The 24466-nt window shown below is 40.7% G+C and overlaps 2 protein-coding genes across 3 annotated transcripts in view; one reads left to right on the top strand and one right to left on the bottom strand.

Moving 5' to 3' along the window:
* Positions 1 to 271: 271 nt before the first annotated feature.
* USP13 (ubiquitin specific peptidase 13) overlaps positions 272 to 24466 on the bottom strand; it is a 129627-nt gene continuing 105432 nt past the window's right edge. For both annotated transcript variants that reach the window (XM_050780108.1, XM_050780109.1), the window contains exons 17-21: positions 22311 to 22454; positions 19342 to 19508; positions 17354 to 17507; positions 2672 to 2756; positions 272 to 460 (exon numbers count right to left, since the gene is read on the bottom strand). In XM_050780108.1, the coding sequence (XP_050636065.1) occupies positions 367 to 460; positions 2672 to 2756; positions 17354 to 17507; positions 19342 to 19508; positions 22311 to 22454 (644 nt within the window). In that variant the 3' untranslated portion in view covers positions 272 to 366. The remainder of the gene's footprint in view (positions 461 to 2671; positions 2757 to 17353; positions 17508 to 19341; positions 19509 to 22310; positions 22455 to 24466) is intronic.
* MRPL47 (mitochondrial ribosomal protein L47) overlaps positions 20384 to 24466 on the top strand; it is a 195995-nt gene continuing 191912 nt past the window's right edge. Inside the window, exon 1 of the mRNA XM_050780142.1 lies at positions 20384 to 20387. The gene's annotated coding sequence lies outside the window, so the exon portion shown is untranslated. The remainder of the gene's footprint in view (positions 20388 to 24466) is intronic.

Genomic DNA, 24466 nt, shown 5'->3' with positions numbered 1-24466 from the left:
ACCACTGACCCCCAAAGCAAAATAGAGGGCTGGGGGCACATCTCCATTTCTGATGTGCTGATGGCAGATCCTCCACCAGCAATATGAATACTTTTTTGTTTTTAAATATCATCCTCTTTTTGAACATTTATAAAAACTATCTACAATATAACAGTGTATCATCACTAATAGAAATTTCTTCCCAGTTCTATTTCAGAAGGTGTCAACTGATCGTGCTCTTTAAATAAACTATAAATACCACATGTATTCCTTCATGTCTGGTTGTTTCAACTTCTTCTTCTTCTTCTTCTTTTTTTTTTTTTTTTTTTTTTTTTGGCAAATTAAAAAGGCGTATGGCTTCTTCTTGCCAACTTTTATGTTTGAGGTTTAGCTTGGTATCCTGTGGTAAAAGTACATGTAGCCCAGGTCTTTAGGGGGCCTTTCTGAGGCACAAACTTTGTGGTCATTGTAAATCACCCATCTGAAACAAGACAGAAGCATTTGATGGATTTCAGTCAGTTCCAGGAAACTTTACAGAGAGAAGTTACTAAACCATATGGCACACAATACTTAACCATGATGTTTTAATATACTATACTCAAGTTCGTTGTATAAAAAGGAACAGAATGCTGGTAGGGAATTACAACCGCTTTTTTTTTTTAAGAGACCTCATTCTGTTCCTTAGGCTGTATGGTAGCACAATCTGAAGCTTCGAACTCCTGGGCTCAAGGGATCCTCTTGCATCAGCCTCCGGAGTAGCTAGGAACACAGGCACATGCCATTATACCCAGCTACAACTACTTTTTGATTCTTAAGCTCAATCAAAAAGTAGTTACTAAAATGTATCTGGAGCCTCCAAACATTTTAACCTTTGATCCCATAACTCCCTTTATAGAAATCCATACATAGCCTGAGAAATTGAGTCAAAGAATTATGTACAACAATGCTTATTTCAGTCTTAGGTATAAAACTAGCTTAAAACCAGAATTTTAAAAAAATCCACGCAGTGAACTATTATAGAACTATTAAAATTTATTCAAAGAATATTTGTCAAAGTGAGAAAATAATCATGATATAATATGAAATGGGAAAACACAGGTAAAAAATTGTATGTACTCTGCACATATTTTAAGCTTTTAGTTAAGTTGTAAATACATGTGCATATTTATATGTAATATGTGTGCAGATAGACATATATACACTTTCTTCCAATGAGCCAATACAACAAAGAAAAATATATCAAAATGTAGACAATGGTTATTGTTAGGCTTCCAGAGTACATATTCTTTGTATATTTTTATATTTATAAATTATTTACAATGAATTTTATTGCTTTAAAAATTATAATTAAGCTATTTTTCTTTTAAAAAGAATTTTTACTTTATTTTCTTTGACTTCATTCCATAAAGTGTTATTAAAAGAGCTATTGTGTTTGTAATAAAAAGAATTCACGACAAAGATTAAATCCCAACCGGGCACGGTGGCTCACAACTGTAATCTCAGCACTTTGGGAGACCAAGGCGGGTGGATCACCTGAGGTCAGGAGTTCGGGACCAGCCTGACCAACATGGTGAAACCCCATCTCTACTAAAAATACAAAACTAGCCGGACATGATGGCGCATGCCTGTAATCCCAGCTACTTGGGAGGCTGAGGCAGGAGAATCGCTTGAATTTGGGAGGTGCAGGTTGTAATGAGCTGAGATTGTGCCATTGCACTCCAGCCTGGGCAGAGTGAAACTCCATCTCAAAAAAAAAGATAAATTGCTGTGCTCAACTATATTATCAATCAAGTCAAGAAGACAAAACTAAAAGACACACCACAAAAGAACACAATGGAGTCCAGGTGGGAAATGGCCAGTCCTGCAGTGGGAGCCATGGAGCAAGAGGCCACACTCAGGCATTTCTCCAGCGTCCACATGGCCTGAGCACTGCCCTCAAGCAGAAGTGCCAACCCACAGGCCACTCAGTACGGAGCTGCAGGAAGGGCACCAGTGGGGCCTGTAGGGATCCAGCCCAGGGAGAAGGTTCTGAGGAAAGCAGCAGTCTTTCATTCTACAACTGTCTCATTCCCGGCTCACCATACACTTAACAATTCTACTTAAGAAGGCTGAGAAGCCAACTGTAAGGTTGTAGTAAGGCAATGCACTGAAGGTTTAGAGCTGCCAGATAAGACACAGGTTACCCAGTTACATCTGAGTATCAGGTAAGCAATAATTAATTTCAGTATAAGCATGCCCCATATAATATTTGGGACATAGAATACTTGAAATTTATTTATACTAAAAAATTATTCATTATTTATCTGAAATTCAAATTTAATAGGGCATCCTGGTTTTTCTTATCTTGTTTCATTTTGTTGGCTAAATATGGCAATCCTAGGGAGGTTCCAATTACAGCATACATTCTGCTGCAGGATGCATCTTTATTTTGGGAAGTAAGTCACCTTGGTATGATAGTTGAAAGTGGCTTTGAATACCAGCTCTGACATAGCTACTTACTAGCTAAGGTCAAGCTATTCAGCCTCCCTGAGTCTCAGTGTCTTGATGTGTAAAAGGGCATTAACAATGTACCCTTTACAAGACCAATGTGAGAACAAAATGAGATAACATACAATATACCTAGGAGAGTGCCTGGCATCTAGTAGGTACTCAATAAATCATAGCTATCATTTACCTTCTAAAAATGACTCACCTTCCTTCCTTTTTGATATGGCAAATATAATGACCACTCATTGTGGATGTTCCCATGTGACTGATGAATGCAAATAGCTCATATGCTGTGAAAGAGGAAACAACTCAGTTACAAGGCAGCATTTTCAGAATGAAGAGCACTTCTGGTTAGAATTTAAAACCAACAATAGTATAATCCAGCAACTGTTTAGATTTGAAAGACAAGGTCTATTTATCTTGCTATGTTGACAACTCACACATACTCAGAGTGACACTAAATTCAACCTGCAAATTTGTGATCACAAAAATAGGACATAAATTATCAAAGCACAGCTGATGTTAAATTCAAATGTGGAAAGCGATTTTTAAAAATCCCACAACCCGGTCTGGTGGCAAGCTTATGGGTGGATCTAAAAGGGTAGTCCTGGCTCTATCGCTTCCAAATAGCATGAGGGCGGACAAGTTGTTTCCTCTTTCTGAGCCTGTTTCTTTATGGGGATTAAAAAAAAGTCCACCCACTTTGCAGGGTTGTATAAAACTTAAATGAGCAAGTCAGACTAAAATACCACACAAATGTCAAAATTATGAGGAAGGAGAGCAGATAACTGTTATCATTTATAGAAGAGGATAATGCTTTGTGCAGGATTTTTCACTTGCTCATGATTATAACTTATGTGGGACCAAACTTCAGGCTTCATGCTTTCTGAACAAGGAGATGTATGGCCTCTGAGACAGTGAGACCAATGTTTATTCTCTAACAAGTACCTCCTGCAAAATCAGGCCCAGAACTCTATGATATCCATGTTGAATCCATTTTAGCTCATGTTGCCAAAGTGGCTTCCATGGACAAGTACCAGTCCACTCAGCAAACTGTTACAGACTACAATGAGATAGTATGGAAACTGAGAGTGCACATTTACAAGACTTTAGAGTAATTGAGAGTAAAATGCATGTCCACTGAATTTAATAAGGAAAAAAATGGGCTTGCATATTGATTTTGCTAGTGCTCCACTTTTACTACACTTTCCAAAAAAAGTATTGGTTCTGGACAGAGCTTTTCTCCTACTCCTCTGTCTCTCATTCTTTCTCTCTTGCTTTTCACTCAGGCTCATTCAACTTACTCAGTTGTCAATCCCCAGTCCTCATCTTACTCACTCTTCAGCAGCATCACATACTGTTGATCACCTCCTCTGTTCTCAAATACTTGCCTCCAGGACATGACTCTCTTGGTTGTCCAGCTGCCTTACCGCCTTACTGCTTCCCTTCATCTCCCTGACCTTTGAATTTTGGTGATCTGGGGTTCAAACCTTCTTCTTCCCCCCTCTACCCAGACTCTCTTTCTCTCTCTCTCTCTCACTCTCTGTGGCTGATGTCATGTAGTCTTATGGCAGTAAATGATATTGTTTTCTTAATTTCATTTCTGGAATGTTCATTGTTAGTGTATAGAAATAGAATTGAATTTTGTATACTGATCTTGTTTCCTGCAACCTTGGTGAACTTATTTGTTAGTTCTAATTGTTTTGTAGTCGATTCCTGTGGACTTTCTATATATAAGATCATGTCATCTGCAAATAGAGACAGTTTTACTTCTTTCTTGATAATCCAGATAACTTTTACTTCTTTTTCTTGCCTAATTGCAATGGCTAGAACCTCCTGTACAATGTTAAACAGAAGTGTCAAGAGGGGCATCTTTATCTTCTTCCTAATCTTAGGAGGAAAGCATTCAGTCTTTCACATTAAGTATAAGGTGAACTGTGGGGTTTTTGTAGATACGTTTTATCAGGTTGAGAAAGATCACTTCCATTCCTAGTTTGCTGATCATTCTCCCCTCAGCCTTATCTATCTCAGTCAATGGCAATTCCATTCTTCCAGTAACTCAGGACAAAATCTTGCCTTCTCTCTCACACTCTTTATCAGCAAGATGAAGTCCGATCCATCAGCAAATCCTGTATCCAGAATCCAAATGCTTCATACAATCTCCACTTGTAACTCCCCATCCAAGTCACCATCATATCTTATCTGAATTATTACAATGGCCTCTTAATTGGACTCCCTGCTTCCTCCCTTTCCCCCACCAACTATTCTCACCATAGTTGCCAGAGTGGTTTTCTTTCTTTCTCTTTCTTTCTTTCTTTTTCTCTTTCTTTCTTTCTTTCTTTCTTTCTTTCTTTCTTTCTTTCTTTCTTTCTTTCTTTCTTTCTTTCTTTCTTTCTTTCTCTTTTCTTTCTTTCTTTCTTTCTTTCTTTCTCTCTCTCTCTCTCTTTCTCTCTCTCTTTCTTTCTTTCTTTTTTCTTTTTTTTGCAAACCCTTATGTCAAGGGCTGACTTTCAATAGATTGCAGAGAGGGAGCTGCTCTGCTACATAGAAAACCCCAACCCAGAAGCAGGTCGTCTACCAATGGTTTAGCACCAGGTTCCCCATGAACGTGTGAGGGGGCGGCTGCCTTTCTGGCTGCACTCTGTTGTTCTCTTTTTCTGTTGTTGTTGTTGTTTGACATGGAGTCTCACTCTGTCACCCAGTCTGGAGTGCAGTGGCGCGATCTCGGCTCACTGCAACCTCTGCCTCCTGGCTTCAAGCGGTTCTCCTACCTCAGCCTCCCAAGTGGGATTACAGGCATGTGCCACTGTGTCCGGCTAATTTTTTTGTATTTTCAGTAGAAACAGGGTTTCATCATGTTAGCCAGGATGGTCTCGGTCTCCTGACCTCATGATCTGCCCATCTCGGTCTCCCAAAGTGCTGGAATTGCAGGCATGAGCCACCACGCCAGGCCCATTAGTCTTTTTTTTTTAATGGAAGTCAAATTGTGGTCATTACTCTGCCCCCAACACCCTCCAGTGGCTCCCTGTATCTCTGAGTAAAATCTCACTCTTGCAGAGGCCTATGAAATCCCCTTACCTCCTCCCCTCATCCCCCTTATTCTGCTCCAGCTACCTTGGCCTCCTGGCTGCTCCTCAAACATGCTTGGCAAGACCTGTCCTTCAAGCTTTAAACCTTCAAGCCTTTATACCTACTGTACCTACTGCTCTTTCTTTCTGAAACTCTTTTTTCAGATGTCATGTGACTCACTCGTCACTTCATTGAGATCTCAGGTCCAAATGTCACCTCATCAGAGAGGCCTTCCTGAACCTTCCTTATAAACAGTAACTCTCCTTCCACCCCTGCCCTCACTCCTGTTGCTCCCGTTTCCCTTATCCTGCTTTCCTGTCCATACCGCAGAAAGTAACACCTACTATGTTGCATTCTTTTTTTTTTTTTTTTTTTTTGAGACGGAGTTTCGCCCTTGTTACCCAGGCTGGAATGCAATGGCGTGATCTTGGCTCACTGCAACCTCTGCCTCCCGGAATCAAACGATTCTCCTGCCTCAACCTCCCAAATAGCTGGGACTACAGGCACGTACCACTATGCCTGGCTAATTTTTTTGTATTTTTAGTAGAGATGGGGTTTCGCCACGTTGGCCAGGCTGGTCTCAAATGCCTGACCTCAGGTAATCCACCCACTTTGGCCTCCCAAAATGGTGGGATTACAGGTGTGAGCCACCATGCCAAGCTGCTATGTCACATTCTTACTTGTGCATGTATTTATTGTCTATCACCTTTTACCCCAGGCTAGAATAGGCTCCATAAGGACAGGGAGTTTGCTTTGTTTACTGAAATATTCCAGGCACAGAGAACAGTGCTTTGCACACTGTAGGTACTCAATAAGTATCTGTTAAATGTATAAATAAATGAGTGAATGAAGGAATGACTCCTTTCACTTCATTTCCTCACTTGTTTTTATATCTTCTTATAGAGTATATATTTTTGTAAACCTCTTACCAAAGCATAAATTGGGGTATAAACTGGTGAAATAATTATTTAATCAGAAATGAATCAGAGAAGATTGCCTTTCCCATAATTAACTGAATTTCTGTTGCTAGCTATCACATCAACTGAAAAAAAAAAGAAAAGAATCCCAGGTCTGAAATCAGAAGCCAGGCAAAAACAGTTGAAAATGATAATCATTTTGCCTGGTATTTATTTTTTGAAACAGTGACCCAGGCACCTTACCCTTGTCTGTCCTCCAGTTCTGTCTCCCACACTAAGAACCCACCTTTACCTCCCTGTGTAAGCAAGAAAGGGAGTGAACTGAGATCCTTGTGTTTCTTGGCCCCTGTTGGCTTTTTAAGCCCTTTTGGACTAATTCTATATCATATTCCTAATCTTCAATTTAAGAGATAGAGTGCTGCTCTCCCAAAAATGTGGCTGCTCTCTAAGAATTTTCATGAAATGAAGAGAGGATACAGGCCAGGCATGGTGGCAAACGCCTGTAATCTCAGCACTTTGGGAGGCCAAGATGGGTAGATTGCTTGTGCTCAGGAGTTTGAGACCAGCCTAGGCAACAGGGCAAAACCCCATCTCTACAAATACAAAAAAAATTAGCCAGGCATGGTGGTGTGCACCTGTAGTCGCAGCTACTCTGGAGACAGAGGTGGGAGAATTGCTTGAGCCCAGGGAGTCAAGGCTGCAGTGAGCCCAGATCACACCACTGTACTCCAGCCTGGGCGATAGAGTGAGACCCTGTCTCAAAAAAAAAAAAAAGAGAGAGAGAGGATACAATACCCCAATCAAGGCTTTTCCCCACAAGGATGTCCTGCAAAACAATGGCTTCAACAATTCAACAGAGTGTTTCCTGAGCACTTCTCACCATAAGACAGGGTCACATCAATGAAACACAGCACAGATACCAACACAGCCAATGGGTTGACCAGACAGACACAAAGGACAAATCCATACACCCCAATATATCCAAACATGTCACTAAGCCCCCCCAAAAGCATTTTCCTCTCTTTGTTTAAAAATAACTCATGTACATACTCAGAACCACAAAAATAAAATTTAAAAGGTTAGCATAAATCTTAGTCCTATTATTTAAATTAACCATGTTTATCAATATAAGCAACTGCTCCATGCATTATTCATGACCTCCTGCTGGAAACAACAACAAAAGAGAATCTCTCTCAACACATTTGCAAAAATTAAACAGGTAATAAATCTCAATTTATATTTGTCTCCAAAGAGAAAATCAAGGTGAATTCACCAGAGAGAGAAACTACTGTTGATTCTTCTCTAAGTTCCCAGAGATGTCCTCCCCCAAAAAAACACAAAAAACCAGCACTCTAAAACACACTCCAAAAAACACACACTAAGAAATATTTAAGTTTTTCTGTTGAAAGTCAAAATTTTGAAATGCTTATCTCGTCTCAAGCTGCCTTTTCTATTTACTTAAAAAGGAATTTCTAACATTTCAAAAATGTTGACTTTCAACAGAAAAACCTTCAAAGTACCTGGAAGAATTAGACAAAATTGACAAAACCACTATGTCTCACATCTAGTGGACAGTGTCCCTCCAAATGGACAGAATTAAACTGTGCCTGAAACTAACATTCCTCCTCCCCACAAAACTTGTCCTTTTTGAACTCCAGGAAAATCTCCCCAACCTTGCTAATAAGAAGATTTTTAAATATCAAATGTTGCCACTAACATCCCTACCCAACCTAACAGCAATTGTACTCTTTGATTTTGTTATTTGAGAAAGGACTGTTTAAAAAAAGTTTATGAAACTTGGAAGGTAAAAGAGGCAGGCAGCATACCCTTTCAATGTCATATAGAGGAAAGGCCACCCAAAGATTATCTAGGGGAGGGATTGGCAAGTGACCCATTAGCCAAATCTGGCCCACATCCTGCTTTTGTACTGCCAAGGAGAAGAATGGGGAGAAGAATATGAGACAGACATGTATATGGCCCACAAAACCTGAAATATTTATTATCTGGTTCATTAGAGAAAATGTTGCTGGTAGGGATGAACTTAGTTCATCTCACTATTTACTACTTGATATAGTTTGGATATTTGTCCCCTCCAAATCTCATGTTGAAATACTACCCCCAATGTTGGAGGTGGGACCTGGTAGGAGGTATTTGGGTCACGGGGGTAGATCCCTCATGAATATCTTGGTGCCCTCCCATGGTAATGAGTGAGTTCTCAGTCTATTAGTTCATGGGAGAGGAGGTTGTTTAAAAAAACAGCATGACACCTCTTCTTTTCTCGCTTGTTCTCTCCTCACCATGTGACACGCCTGCTCCTCCTTTGCCTTCCGCTGACTGAAAGCTTCCTAAGGCCTCTTCAGAAGCAGATCCAGCACTGTGCTTCTTGTATACTCTGAAGAGCTGTGAGCCAAATAAACCTCTTTGTTTTTTATATAAATTACCCAGTCTCAGGTATTCTCTTACAGCAAAGACTATAAAACTACTAATACACTACAGATTAAAGATCTCATACTTAGTGGTGTTACTTGCTAACTTGCGGATTTTTATCTAGTAAAGACACGAAAAAATTCTGTCTAGTAGAACACATATCCTCAAGGATGTACAGATTTATAAATTGGGGTATAAACTGGTAAAATAATTATTTCAAGAATTTATGGTCCTGAAAGACACTGACTAATTTTAAATCTAACCTGGCAATCTCATCCTAACATTTAAAATTGTCTTTAAATATCCCAGCTTCACAAATGCTTTTAAACCGGTAATAACATCTGACTGATTCTCTCATTAATTAATGAGTTTTTTTTAAATCTGTGATATGTGTTCATTTTACACTTACCTGAAAGTCATGATCTTGCCTTTTGGAAAGTTATGCTTTAAGAAGTGTAATGACCAAAAGCAACTCTGGATTCAGAAGTGTCTTTAAATGAATTTATTTGTATAAGCCATTATAACATCTAAAATATATACAAAGCAGTAGTATCTCACCAGGGCACGATGCATTATTTAGTCTACAGAGAGTGCTCAGAACACAGAGGCACCAAAAGACTCCCTAAAACAACTATCCAGACCCAGAGGCACTGCAGTCTTCTGGTGAGATAAACTGGGTTCTCATCCAATGCTCTTTACTTGATTAATCTGTGTCACTGCGTGTCTCTAACTCCCTCTGTACAGAGCAGGGGAAATAAAATTGCCAACTCACTAACATTTGCCTTATAAGCACCCAATATCTGGGTATTTATCTGGGATATGCTTTTCCCCACAAGGTATTCATGAAGCAACCACTCCCATGACCCAAATACCTCCCACCAGGTCCCACCTCCAACACTGGGGTTTGCATATCAACATGAGATTTGGAGGGGACAAACATCCAAACTACATCAAGCGTAATATACAAGTTCAATCTCCCACAGCTTGATTTCCCTTTCCCTCTTGCCCGCTCTGAGAAAAAAACAGTGTGGAAGGGAGGAATATTTGGAACTTTCAGAAACTTCTAAATTCTCGAAAAGAGAAGACAGACCTAGGTAAATCAGTAATATTGGAAGGCAGCTGATAGCAACAAAATTGTAAAGGGTCTACAAATTGCCTCCCCCAACCCTAGCCAGCTCAAAATTACCAATCTCTCTGTTACAATGCCGAATGCTCCAAAAGGCAAACACTTCCTCCCAAGTCTAATAGTTCTCAATCATTTATACTTCACTGTAAATTAGTTTACTCAAGAGTGGCTGCCTCTTAACTTTCAATAGCACCGCGGAAAAATTTAGGAACCGCAACAAGCGCTAAGTGGGAGGAGAATTAGCACCAGTGGCATGAAGTAAGTCTACGTGACTTTCAAGCAGACCACTGGCGCTTAGCTTCCCGCGGAGCTGTACCTTTCGCCCTCCAGATCCTCTTCCGGGTGGTGTTCCTCAGGCAGCTCAGCACCTTAGAAATCCCAGCGTTATGCAAATGAATGTCTCTCTGCTCCCCGGCTGGAAAATCTCAGCAGCGTCAGAGACATCTAAACCATTACAGCAAAGTGGCTGAAGGAGGCGGAGCAGGTTCTGAGTAATCACAGCCTAATCACATGTTAATTACGTTGGCAATCAGTGAGTTCTTAAGAAAAATTAAATGCTCATTAAGTGAAACATGAAAACAGAAATGATTTTGCACATAGCAGAAGCCCAGATAGGTCAGAGTGACGGCCTGATTTCCAGCTTTGAAGTCTTAAAAAACTCAACAGAAAGTTAGGTGCTAGCCCTAAAATGTGCAGAACATGGTAGAAAATAGACTCTCGCCTCCATTCCAATACAAAATGTGAAATAAGATGACTCAATCGGGGATAAAGGAAAAACTGCATAGCCTTCAAAATCAGACAGGCCTGAATTCTAACCGGGTTCTACCACTAGCAAACCACTTAGCTTGTCACCATTTCCTCATCAGAATACCTCCCTACAAGCAGTGAAGGAAAAGTGGTCAAGGAAGTGCCTGGCACAGAGGAGGCATTCAGTAAATGACAGCCACTATTTCATCAAGTGTTAATAGCACTAACCCTTTTAAACAAATTAGATGACATTTAAATAATCGTTTCATGCAATAGCATTACTTCCTCATTCAGAAAAATGGAAACAGTGATTTTTAATTAACATATTCCCAAAAGGAAAAATTTGATACAAGTGCTTCTTTAATCCCTATCTTTGTAATAATCACTTTTTTCCACTTCGTAACACCTACCTTATTATTTCAGTGTTAACCTGGTGTGACAGTGTCCCAGTAGCCACGCCCCTCCTTCTTAAAGCAATAGTAACCTAACACTGCTTTTAAGGTGGTAATTCTCAAGTTTCAGCTGCATCAGAACCACCTGGATGTCCTGTTAAAACACTGATTACTGGGCCTCGCCCAGAGCTCCCAACTCAGCAGGTCTGAAGTTGGGCCCTATAATTCCTAAGAAGTTCTCAGGTGAAGCTGATTCTACCGCTTGGAACCACACTTGAACCAGTGCTTGAAGGAGATCAACCCATCCCTTCTCAGCTCGGATGAGAGGATGGAAGATGTCTCCCTGCTCGGATTCTAGGAGTGAGGCCCATAACGCGGGCCTGAGTCAACCTGCCTCAGTGACTTGGAGTAGGACAGGGCACATGACGGAGTCTCATAGTCTCAGGCTCTCAGGACCTTTGCTGAGAACTCTGGGACAAGACTCGGCTAGATTTTAACTTGGAAAGATATAGTTGTGGGAGGTGCTGCAGCCATCTTGTGCCATTAGGGAGAGCCTGTCTGGGACTGGAACCAACGTAGAGGAAGCAGAGCCAAGGGGCCCATCCAGCTAAAAGACTTTGAGTCCTGAATCATGGCAGGCCTACAGCCCAGTGCCCCCAGGACTTGTCAGCCTTCATGAGAAAATATTTCCCTTTTTGCTTAGACAGATTTATCTTGGACTTTCTGCCACTTAAAACCCTGAAAACAGGTTGTTTTTACATTGTTTGTTTTGGTTCCTCAAACACCAATTACCCCTACCCTTTAATTGTATTCAATATTCTCAGCCGGACAAGGTGGCTCACGCCTGTAATCCCAGCACTTTGGGAGGCCAAGGCAGGCAGATCACAGGGTCAGAAAATCGAGACCATCCTGGCCAACATGGTGAAACCCTGTCTCTACTAAAAAAAGTACAAAAGTTAGCTGAGCATGGTGGCGCGTGCCATAATCCTAGCTGCTCAGGAGGCTGTGGCAGGAGAATCACTTGAACCAGGGAGTACAAAGCTGCAGTGAGCTGAGATGGCGCCACTGCACTCCAGCCTGGCGACAGAGCGAGACTCCATCTCAAAAAACAAACAAAAAAAATTATCAAGTCAAATATCTCAGTCAATTCACCAACCAGAAAAAGTAAAAAGAAATGACTTGGGAATTTAAACAACCTAGCTAAACAGAACACACATCTTCCCAGGTTAACCTATAAATTTGATGTAATGCCAGTCAAACCCCTAGAGAACGGCCAATTACAAAATCGGTAACTTTATATATAATTTAGCAGCAGTAATGTTTAATATATTATAGGGAAAATTTTTATTCATAAGTAACACTGAAAATATAATTTTGAGACACAACTAAACTAGAAACGCCCAGCATGTTTATGAAGAAAACCATACAGCTTTGCAAGAGTTAGAGAAGGGGTGAATAAATCAAAGGAGAAGCATATGTTTCTAGCTAGAAAAACTCAATATTGTAAAGTGATCAGGTATTCCCAAACTAATCTACAGTACATGAAACTCTCATAAAAATCAATAAAAGAAAGCTGACAACCTCAATAAAAGTGAGAAACTGGCCAAAGGAAATAAAGAAGCTGTTAACACAAGAAGAAAAATACCTAGGCAATAAAGATACAAAAAATATAAAAAGCGCTCAACCCAACAGCACTGCTGGGGAAGGCTGGGCAAACAGAAGAGTCACCAGTGTGACCAGGATGTGGCCCCCCTGTTGTGTTTGTGGAGGGTCATGTGATGGTAATCTGCATTAAAACCTTAAAAATACGTATTTTTCACTCACAAAATTCCCTTCCAGAAACTTACCCTAACGACATAATGAAATGAAGGCCCGAGGCTGTTTATCACAATATTATTTTTAGTAGAAGAAGGAAAGAAGGAAGGGATGGAAGGAAGAAAATGCTGAACAAGCTTTTATTCCCTGGATAGGGATTACATTAGGCATGTGCGGTACTTCTGTGAATTGAATTCATCCTTTAAGAAACTCATTATTTGGCTGGGCACAGTGGCTCACACCTGTAATCCTAACACTTCAGGAGCCAGAGGCGGGCAGACTGCCTGAGCTCAGGAGTTCGAGACCTGCCTAGGCAACATGGCAAAATTCCATCTCTACTACAAATACAAAAAATTAGCCAGGTATGGTGGTGCACGCCTGTAATCCCAGTTACAGGCTGAGGCATGAGAATCACTTGAACCCAGGAGGCGGAGGATGCAGTGACCTGAGATCCCGCCACTGCACTCCAGCCTGGGGAACAGAGCAAGACTCTGTCTCAAAAAAAAAAAAGAAACTCTTTATTTAAAAATCATAGTGGTCATCTTCTGAATGTGGAAATATCTTCATTATTTGAAACTCTGTAATAATGTGGTATTTTATTTAAATGATACTTAATTAACCTAGAATTAGGTATATAAATTATGGTACATGTTTATAATAGAATATTGTTAATATATGTTCAACAATATAGATTTCTATACATGTACAACTACATAACTCACAGCCTAATCACAGCCTAATCACATGTTAATTACATGTTAATTACATTAAAGGAAAAACAAGTCACAAAATAGCAATGTATAGAATAGAATGTCATATTTTACACTTCTATGGATCTATATTCATTTTTATACATTTGTCTAAAAAGGTCTAGAGAATATAAACAAAACATTATTTTGTGGTAATTGCTGGGGAGTAGGATTGTAATTTTTAATTTTGTCTTTTATCTATATAGATAAATATATATCTATATTTTCTCAAGTTGCTAAAATTAATATATATCCTTCAATATAAATTGTTAATTTACAAAGGAAAAAGAAAGCAACAACTCACAACATGAGTTTGGGTGCTAATATAGTAAAGTACAGGAAGTCATGTTTTTCCCTCCCTTTGATTCATGCAATGTAACACAGTAGTACACAGCCAATCCCTCTATATGGTACTTTGTGGAAGCAGCAAAAATAGTGCCAAAGTCTGTTACCTCCTGGCATTCATTTAATTCTTCATTCAATCAGTTATTTCCTGATCACTCACCATAGGCCAGGCACAGTGCTGGGGAAGCTACTTTGAAAACATTTGTCGTTCTGTAAAATCAAACTCAAAATGCATTTGGCAAATTAGGTTTCTGCTTTTCTGTCTTAATAGTTAAATGTTTCATCTACTACTGCCTTTCTATCCTGCATATCTTGCATGCGATTTCTAAGTGCATCTCATAGTGCTCCTTCGCTACCCTCACCCACAATCCTTGGGGTTTGACCCATCGTGCCTTAAAGGATGCACCTCAAAATTCAGCTGTGGCAGGAATATCTACAGATCACTCTGAGGTAGAGGAAGCCCTGAGGAGATGATGTGGCTGTTCTTTATCATTCCTGACCATCTGTGAGAGAGTGGCTGCTGCCTCCAAGCTCCAGAGGAAAGGAAACCCTAAAGATCAGACCTGCCTTCCCTCTACAGCCAAACCTTGGCAGCTTTACAATAGCCCCACCTTGTGGTTAATTCCTTCTGCAAGGACTCATCCTCTCCAGGGAAAAGTCCATTATGGAAAATCAATGAAGCAGTGAACTGATGGACGTGTAATACGTGATAAATCCTGCTCATGCATTATTGAGTAACCTGTCTGTTATAGCTTTAAATATTTTAGGTAAGCTAGTAATTTTTGCAAAGTAATACTAGATACTTTAAATGAATACGGAAATTGAAATTGGGAGAACTACATCTCATCCTTTTCTTATCCAGTTGGCATTGAAACAGTTTCAGTGATGAAATTCCTATTTTATATTTTAAAAAAAAGAAGAAAGTTCCCTCCTACCATCTCTCTCTAGCTCTATATCAATACGTACATATTAGGTCTGGAAAGAAGATTAATGAGTAGATCTGCCACTATATGATTATAGGAACAAATGCTGCTAGTGTAGATTTAGTTAAATACAATTGTTATTTACTCAGTACTTTCTATGTGTCTAGCACCATGCTAGACACCATGAGTTTTATAAAAGCCAAATGGCCTCTGCCCTGGGCAAGCTCCTAGTCAAATGGGAGACACAAATACCTACAGAAGTAATTTTACTGCAAGATCAATTTGATACCTCTAATAACAGAAGAACTAACAATGAAGCGTGGTGGCCCTAGCCTGTAATTCTAGCTACTCAGGAGGCTGAGGCAGGAGAATCACTTGACCCCAGGAGGTGGAGGTCGCAGTGAGCCAAGATCGCGCCACTGCACTCCAGCCTGGGTGACAGAGTGAGACTCTGTCTCAAAACTAACTAACTAACTAACTAACAATGCATTTCAGTGGCTACAGGCACAGGCTCTGAAGGCAGACTGCCCGCACAGGAATTGTGGTTCTACCCATCCCTAGCTATGAGACCTTGACAAGCTACTACTTAGCCTTCCATATCTCAGGTTCTTCACCTGTAAAATGGGGATAGTAATGGTATGTAACTCATAAGGTTACTGTGAGGATTAAAGATGGCACAAATGGGAGTATTTTTCATACTGGTATAATTTTTACTAGCATATGAGGTAAACATGAGCTGATTATGACAAGGATCTAGGAAGGCAGTCCAGAGAAATGGAATCTGTGGTCAAGTTCTAAATAGTGATGAGAATTTTAGTGTGCAGTGACAGGAGAGAAGGTTCATTTCAAAAATAGGGGTTAACCTGAGCAAACACCTGCAGGTTGAGAAGAGAGTTGTTGACAGCTGAGTAGGTTAAGAGTGTGGCTATAGTCCCAGGCATCCCAGCTGCAGGTATAGAGAGTATAGAAGTGACACTGGGAGACCAGGTGGCCTGGGATCTGACTGGAGGAGGTGCTGAATGCCAAGCTAAAGAGCCTGAACATTATTCTACAGGCAATGACAGCCCAAGAAGCAGGATATCACAACGGTTAAGAACAAGGATTCTGGCCGGGCGCGGTGGCTCAAGCCTGTAATCCCAGCACTTTGGGAGGCCGAGATGGGCGGATCACAAGGTCAGGAGATCGAGACCATCCTGGCTAACATGGTGAAACCCCGTGTCTACTAAAAATACAAAAAACTAGCCGGGCGAGGTGGCGGGCGCCTGTAGTCCCAGCTATTCGGGAGGCTGAGGCAGGAGAATGGCGTAAACCCGGGAAGCGGAGCTTGCAGTGAGCTGAGATCCAGCCACTGCACTCCAGCCTGGGCGACAGAGTGAGACTCCGTCTCAAAAAAAAAAAAAAAAAAAAAAAAAAAAAGAACAAGGATTCTGCATTTGAATCTTGGTTCCATCTCTTAAGAGCTATGTGGCCTTTGGCAAGGTACCCAACCTCTCTGTGTTTCTATTTTTCTCACCTGTAAAATCAGTTGTAGTGAGGATTACATGAGTGTTGATATGCAAAGTGCTTAGAACACTGCATGGCACACAGTGACATACATAAGTGTTTACTATTAAAAGGCAGAACAACAGCCTATGGCACCTCTTCCTATCATCCTGAGACAACCCTTCAGGATATTATCAGTAGTTGGTATGAGTTAAGGATATGATCAAGGATGAGACCACTTTGCTACTACTCAAAAAACACTACCATGAAAACAAATGTTCCCTTTTTGACAAAAGCTCCCATGGTCCATGAAGAAATTTTACCTCAAAGGAACAGACAAAATCAAAGTTGGCCCTAAACTTAGGGACACACACATGACCAAGCAACATGATTCTGACATGACTTTATCAGATCACCGGGGCCTATGCAAAGTGGCAAACTGCACCATTTCTAAGAAGATGGGATCCGGCCAGGCACGGTGGCTCATGCCTGTAATCCCAGCACTCTGGGAGGCTGAGACAGGCGTATCACAAGGTCAGGAGATCAAGACCAGCCTAGCCAACATGGTGAAACCCTGTCTCTACTAAAAATACAAAAATTAGCTGGGTGTGGTGGCGCATGCCTGTAATCCCGGCTAATCGGGAGGCTGAGGCAGGAGAATAGCTTGGACCTGGGAGGCGGAGGTTGCAGTGAGCCGAGATCATGCCACAGCACTCCCGTGTGGCAACAGTGTGAGACTCTGTCTCAAAAAGAAAAAAAAAAAAAATGAAGAAGATGGGATCTGTGCTAACTTCTGAATGATGGCAAAGGCTTGAATATGTCGTGGTGGGAGGGAAGGGCATGAGCTGAATGTATAGTCCTGACTGTTCAGACAGCCTCTAAGGCAAGAACTTACTTCCAGATCCATCTTTGACTCTAGGTCCTTCAGGCTTGGCCTCAGAAATAATGTTTGCATTGGCGTTATTCTCCATCTCAATCACAAAATCACTGTCTTCTTCAAACTCAGGGTGGCTAAAGATCCAATCCAGTGCTCTTTCCAGGTTATTATTCTAACAACAAAAAAGAAACACACATTTTTACAATGCATGCAGCCTCAGACCTCACTATGTCCTGACCATTTCAACTAGATGTCAAGCAGATAGGGAAGGAGGCCTGAATTCATTAGTCCTAAGTGCCACTGAGTAAGAAGCTCTGACTCTGCATGACAGGCACGTTCAGTTGGCATGGCATTCTGCAAGCCTCCCAGCTGACATCTGTAATTGGATTTACTGGAAAACAGTTCTAAGCAGCAGATCAGCATTCCAAAGCTTATCTCAATGTTAGCTCAGCCTTTCTGCAGGAAGATGCTGATAATAATAGGTGTGGAATAACCAAGGTTATGGCATTTAAGTGCAGCTCTTTCTAAAGCCACTTTAATTGCACACACTACCTTCTCTACCAACTGTATTTTCTGCAGATAACTTTGAACAATAGAGGGATGCCAGTGTGGTACTATGTTAGAGCCTTCTCTCCTGGAATGTTAGTAAAATGTTTGAATTCCAGTAAAGACAAGATCAATATCTTGATTAATGACAACGACACTGATTAGGTAAGTATACTTGTTTAAATTGAACTCCATGTACTTCAAACTAATTGACCATAAAAATATTTCCATCTTTCTCAGCTTGTGACATCACTGGCAAGTTAAAGAATTTGTATAGATGTAGAACCTCTAATGAAACAGTCAGGCAAATAAAATGAGTGGAGCACAAGAAAGTACCCCACGTAAAACAAATTCTGGTTGAGATATTTTAATCATCTTAAAGGGAGACAGATTGTTCCAGCCACATTCTCATGAAACAGTCAAGAGCCACTGTGACCTCAGCAATGGATCCTACCAGGTACCCCATCAGGATAGGCAAGAAGTAATCGAGAGCAGATATCTACTCAAAAGTGGATTATGGTGTGACCAGCAAGGATGGGTTTTGTTTTGTTTGTTAAGTACTTTCCCTAGATATTAAACAGATATCAGCACTGCAGAAGGGAATCGTGTACCCTGTAGTTTCAGGGTCCCTTGTTTTTTGTTTTTTGGTTTTTTTTGAGACGGAGTCTCGCTCTGTCACCCAGGCTGGAGTGCAATGGCGCAATCTCGGCTCACCGCAAGCTCCGCTTCCCGCCATTCTCCTGCCTCAGCCTCCGGAGTAGCTGGGACTATGGGCACCCGCTATCACGCCCGGTTAATTTTTTGTAGTTTTAGTAGAGACGGGGTTTCACCGTGTTAGCCACAATGGTCTCGATCTCCTGACCTCATGATCCGCCCGCCTCGGCCTCCCAAAGTGCTGGGATTACAGGCGTGAGCCCCCGCGCCTGGCCCTTGTTTCTTTATATCAAGAAGTTCATGGCTACCAGAAAGAACCTTCTCTTTCTGCAGAGAGAAACAGCAGCAGAGAATTCCAAGGAGCCATTCAGTTTTTTATGAGGACTTTTAAGAGACATTTACCCAAGGTCTTGGTATCAGAAAAGCAGTCTATCTCCTAAAGGACTTCTTACTGAACATGGAATTTCATGTGTCCCTCTTTCCTCCAGCGCCACAAGCAGGCTCCAAGTCAAATTTGTGACCCATTAACAAATATTCAAGATGATATCAAGTTTCTTTCAGTTTGCTCATATTACCCCAGATTTGTTATCTCCTTATTCTTAAATTCTCTGTGTGAAAATCATTTATTTTAGCTTTATATTTACAATAAGCAAATAAATCTTTATGAGCTATGGTGAGATTCATATTTGGATGAATCAAACATGAATCAAAATGATCAAAGTACATTGGAAAATCTCAACTCTTACAGAAATAAATTCACACACACACACACACACACACACACACACACAGTCTCTCATGCTCACCGTTGCTCGTAGTGCCTGAATAGCCTGATTTCTCTGAAATCCCATGGAGGTGATGATAGCAACGATTTCCTCTGGAGGTTGGTTATCCAATCCAGTAGCACCAAAAACAGAGGCTCCAGCAGAAGCTGCCCCTCCATAACCAGGCATGGTCAGCGGCTCAGCAAAATCTGAGAAAAATAACCACACCCAAGTCTTTTCCTTTTTCTTTCTTTTTTTTTTTTTTGTGTGTGTGTGTGTCCTGAAACAACACTAACAAGGAAAAGTATGATTCTGCAAAGTTATAATAATCAAGACAGTCTGGGCCAGGCCCAGTGGCGCATGCCTGTAATCCCAACACTTTGGGAGGCCAAGGTGGGTGGATTGCCTGAGGTCAGGAGTTCGTGGCCAGCCTGGCCAACATGGCAAAATCTCGTTTCTACTAAAAATACAAAAATCAGCAGGGCATAGTGGTGCACGTCTGTAATCCAGCTACTTGGGAGGCTGAGGCACAAGAATCACTTGAACCCAGGAGGCAGAGGTTGCAGTGAGCTGAGATTGCACCACTGCACTCCAGCCTGGGCAACAAAGCAAGGCTCTGTCTAAAAAAAAAAAAAAAAAAAAAGGACAGTCTGGTACTAGTATCAAGACAGACATACGGATCAATTAAATAGAATTGAGATTCCAGAAATGAAACCATATACCTGTGGTTAATTGATTTTCAACAAGACCAGTCAGTGGGGAAAGGACATTATTTTCAACAAATGATGCTGGGACAACTGGATATCCACATACAAAAGAATAAAGTCAGACCCTCACCTCACATCATACACCAAATTAACTCAAAATGGATCATTGACCTAAATGTAGGAGCTAAAACTATAATAATCTTAGAAGAAAACATAACAGTAAGTCTTTTTGCCATTGGATTAGGCAGTGGTTTTTTATTCACAACACAAAAAGCACAAGTGATAAAAGAAAAAAAAAGATAAATTGGACTTCATCAAAATTAAACATTTTTGTGCTTCAAAGGATACCATCAAGAAAGTGAAAAAACACCAGAATGGGGGGAAAATTACAAATCATATATCTCATATATCTTGTCTCTGGAATTTGAAAAGAACTCTTAGAACTCAATAATAAAAGGATAACTTCATTAGAAATGGGTGAAGAATTTGAATAGACATATCTCCAAATAAGATACACAAACAGTCAATAAACATATGAAAAGATGCTCAACATGATTAGTCATTAGGAAAATGCAAACCAAAACCACAAGATACCACTTCATACCCACTGGGATAGGTGTGATAAAAAAGATAATAATAAGGGTTGGTGGCAATATGGAGAAACTGGAACTCACATTCACTACTGGTGGAAATGTAAAATGGTTCAACTACTATGTAAAACAGTTTGGTAATTCCTCAAAAAGTTAAATATGGAGTTACCATATGACACAGCAATTCCACTCAAGAGAAGTAAAAATAAATGTCCATCCACACAAAAACTTGCACAAAAATGTTTATAGCAGCATTGTTCATAAAAGCCAAAAAATGTAAATAACCCAAATGTCCATGAATTGATAAAGATTAATAAAATGTGGTATATCCATATTATAGACTATTATTATTGTTGTTGTTATTATTATTATTATTATTATTATTTTAGACAGAGTCTCACTCTGTTGCCCAGGCTGGAGGGCAGTGGCATGATCTTGGCTCACTGCAACCTCCGTCTCCTGGGCTCAAGCAATTCTCCTGCCTCAGCCTCCCAAGTAGCTGAGACTCCAGGTGCCCGCCACCATGCCCAGAAAATTTTTACATTTTTAATAGAGATGGGGTTTCACCATGTTGGCCAGGCTGGTCTTGAACTCTTGACCTCAAGTGATCCTCCTGCTTCAGCCTCCCAAAGTGCTGGGATTACAGGCATGAGCCACTGTACCCGACCCAGTAGACGATTATTTTACCATAAAAAGGAACGAAGTACTGACACATACTACAACATAGATGAATCTTGAAAGCATTATGCTAAGTGACTGAAAGCATTATGCTAAGTGATAGAAACCAAACACAAATGACCTCATCGTATATGACTCAATTTATATGAAATTTCCAAAACAGGCAAATCCAGAAAACAGATTCGTGGTTGCCAGGGGCTGGGGTGAGTGGGAAAACGGGGAGTCACTACTAATATATACGAGATTTCTTTTGGAGGGTACAAAATGTTCTAAAATTTGATAGTGGTAATGGTTGCACAACTCTGAATTTATGGAAAACTATTGAAATGTATACTTTAAATAGATGAATATATGCATTATAGCTTAATAAAGTAGATAAAAGAAAAAGCTAACTAAACAGCTTCCGTTTCTTCACGGCCATGTTTCCATTTCAAGTTTTCATCATTGCTTAGTTGGAAGTATATCCCATATCTCTCTATTGGTCTTTTTGCCACTGACTTATAAACTTTAAAGGGGTGAATTATATCTTAATAAAGCTGCTTGCTTTTTTTTTTTTTTTTTTTTTTTTTTTTGAGACAGAATCTCGCTCCGTCACTCAGGCTGCAGTGCAGTGGTGCGATCTTGGCTCACTGCAGCCTCTACCTCCTGCGTTCAAGCGATTCTCCTGCCTCAGCCTCCTGAGTAGCTAGGACTACAGGTACGCACCAACATGCCCAGCTAATGTCTGTATTTTTAGTAGAGACAGGGTGTCACCATGTTGGCCAGGATGGTCTCCATCTCTTGACCTTGTGATCTGCCCACCTCAGTCTCCCAAAGTGCTGGAATTACAGGCGTGAGCCACTGTGCCTGGCCTAAAACTGTTGTTTTTAAAAACAAGAAGAAAGACAAAAACTGGCTTTCTCCTCCACTGCAGCAGATTAGGGACTGTAAAGTCATTTTCTAGGGATACAACCACAGGGGCCTTGGAAGGACCAGGACTCAGCATCACTAAGGGTCACATCAGACTCCAAAGCCATTCCATTTTCTTGTCACCTACCTGGCTCTTCCATGTGAACGATGATCCAGTTGAAGGCCACCTCGGCACCCATGTTTCCAGTGAAGTACACAGCCTTGCGACATGCTTCCAGCGGGAAACCCATCTCGGCCAGCTGCATCACTGATGACTCATCGATGTCTGATGCTACAGAGCACAACAGGATATTCTAGTGTGAAAGAGGAAACTCTATCGCTTCTTGTCTTAGCTGCTCTTCACTCTCTTATCCACATGCTACCCAAAGAAAGTGCTATTTTGTTGGGAGTAGATAATAGTTTTACTTTGTTTCGTTTTGTTTTAAGCCATCCAAATATTAAAGCTCTCTGGGCTAAGTTTATATCTTTGACCCAAATAGGAACTAAGTTAATCACCTGGACAATCCAAGCAATGAAAAACAGTTCCCTAGTTTCATATGGGGAGATTTAGTGTATTCCCAGAATGATTTCAGAGCATTCTCAAGACCTCTCCAGCAGCCTCTCCTATGACTGAAACTTGAAGAGAAAGCACTATCTACAGCCCTAAAAGCCTGTTCCTTAAACCTCACAGAAAGTTAATGCAGGTCTTTAGATACATCTGGCAATCATAGGAAGCAATCAGCTCTGGGAAATGGAGAGTGCAAATGTTAAGTATAGAAGTAAAAATTTCCTTTTTTAATTATACAAGTTTAAAATATTAAGAGACAGCTTTACAAAGTAACTTGGGCTCAGACACTTTGGGTTTTTTCTTTTGTTAATAACATCTAGATATTGATAGAGATGTGTGTGTAAAGCTGTGTGTATGTAAGGATACATACACATACACACTGTTCTATTATACCAAAAGAGGAGAAAAAACTGGAATATAAAATATATCCCTTGGGTTTTCCATGTCCTGAGGACTCTACTAAAACTTCTGTCAATTTTCTGGCAATCAGTAGAAGAACTGAGAAGAGAGATAGCTGTTCTACAAAAATTTTGTATTGAAATGCATTTACCAGGCGGGTGCGGTAGCTTACGCCTGTAATCCCAACACTTTGGGAGGTCAAGGCGGGTGGATCACGAGGTCAAGAGATGCAGACTATCCTGGCCAACATGGTGAAACCCCGACTCTACTAAAAATACAAAAATTAGCTGGACGTGGTGGCGTGCACCTGTAGTCCCAGCTATCTGGGAGGCTGAGGCAGGAAAATCGCTTGAACCTGGGAGGCAGAGGTTGCAGTGGGCTGAGATCACACCACTGCACTCCAGCCTGGCGACAGAGTGAGACTCTGTCTCAAAAAACCAAAATGCATTTACCAAAGTGCTCTCTTACAAGGAAGATACATAAAACATCCTATCAAGGTCAAATGTTCAGAAAACAATTATGTTGGACAACAGTGATTCCCAAATGGTGTTCTGCAGGATCGTAGTGTTCTAAGAGATGTAATCGTTGAATTAAAAATGGGGTTTCTGTGGTCAAATAAGTTTTTAAACCTACATAGTCTATCTTCTCCTTAGAAATTCATGATGTGCATTAGTACAGTGAAGACTCAAAAGTTCTGTAGTAAAGAATCCTACAGTACAGAAACTATGAAACTCTGCAGAACACCTTTCAATGGCAGTTGAGATATAATCTCAAACATACATGTTGATAATATTAGACTAGAAATATATAATTCTGGCCAGGCATGGTGGCTCACACCTGTAATCCCAGCACTTTGGGAGTCCAAGGCAGGCAGATGACAAGGTCAGGAGTTCGAGACCAGCTTAGCCAACATGGTGAAACCCCATCTCTACTAAAAATACAAAAAATTAGCCGGGCGTGGTGGCGTACACCTGTAATCCCAGCTACTCAGGACGCTGAGGCAGAAGAATCGCTTGAACCCAGGAGGCAGAGGTTACAGTGAGCCAAGATTGTGCCACTGTACTCCAGCCTGGGTGACAGAGTGAGACTCCGTCTCAAAAAAAAAAAAAAAAAAAAAAGAAATATATAACTCCATTTTTGTGAAAAATAAAGTGAGCCAGGCACAATAAAGAATAGAAGGATATACCCCAAATGTCAACAGTGGTTATAGACAGGTGATAGAACCATGGATGATTCTTCTGACTACTCTATAGTCTCTAAATGACTTTTTACTTTTGTAATGAGAAAATAGTTATTCTTTTTAAAAATTTAAGGGCTGGGCACAGTGGCTCATGCCT

This window comes from Macaca thibetana, chromosome 2 (genome assembly GCF_024542745.1).
Source record: "Macaca thibetana thibetana isolate TM-01 chromosome 2, ASM2454274v1, whole genome shotgun sequence".
Taxonomy (NCBI): Eukaryota; Metazoa; Chordata; class Mammalia; order Primates; family Cercopithecidae; genus Macaca; species Macaca thibetana.
Note: the sequence above shows the minus strand (reverse complement) of the source record. Positions and strands in the feature narration are given on the sequence as shown.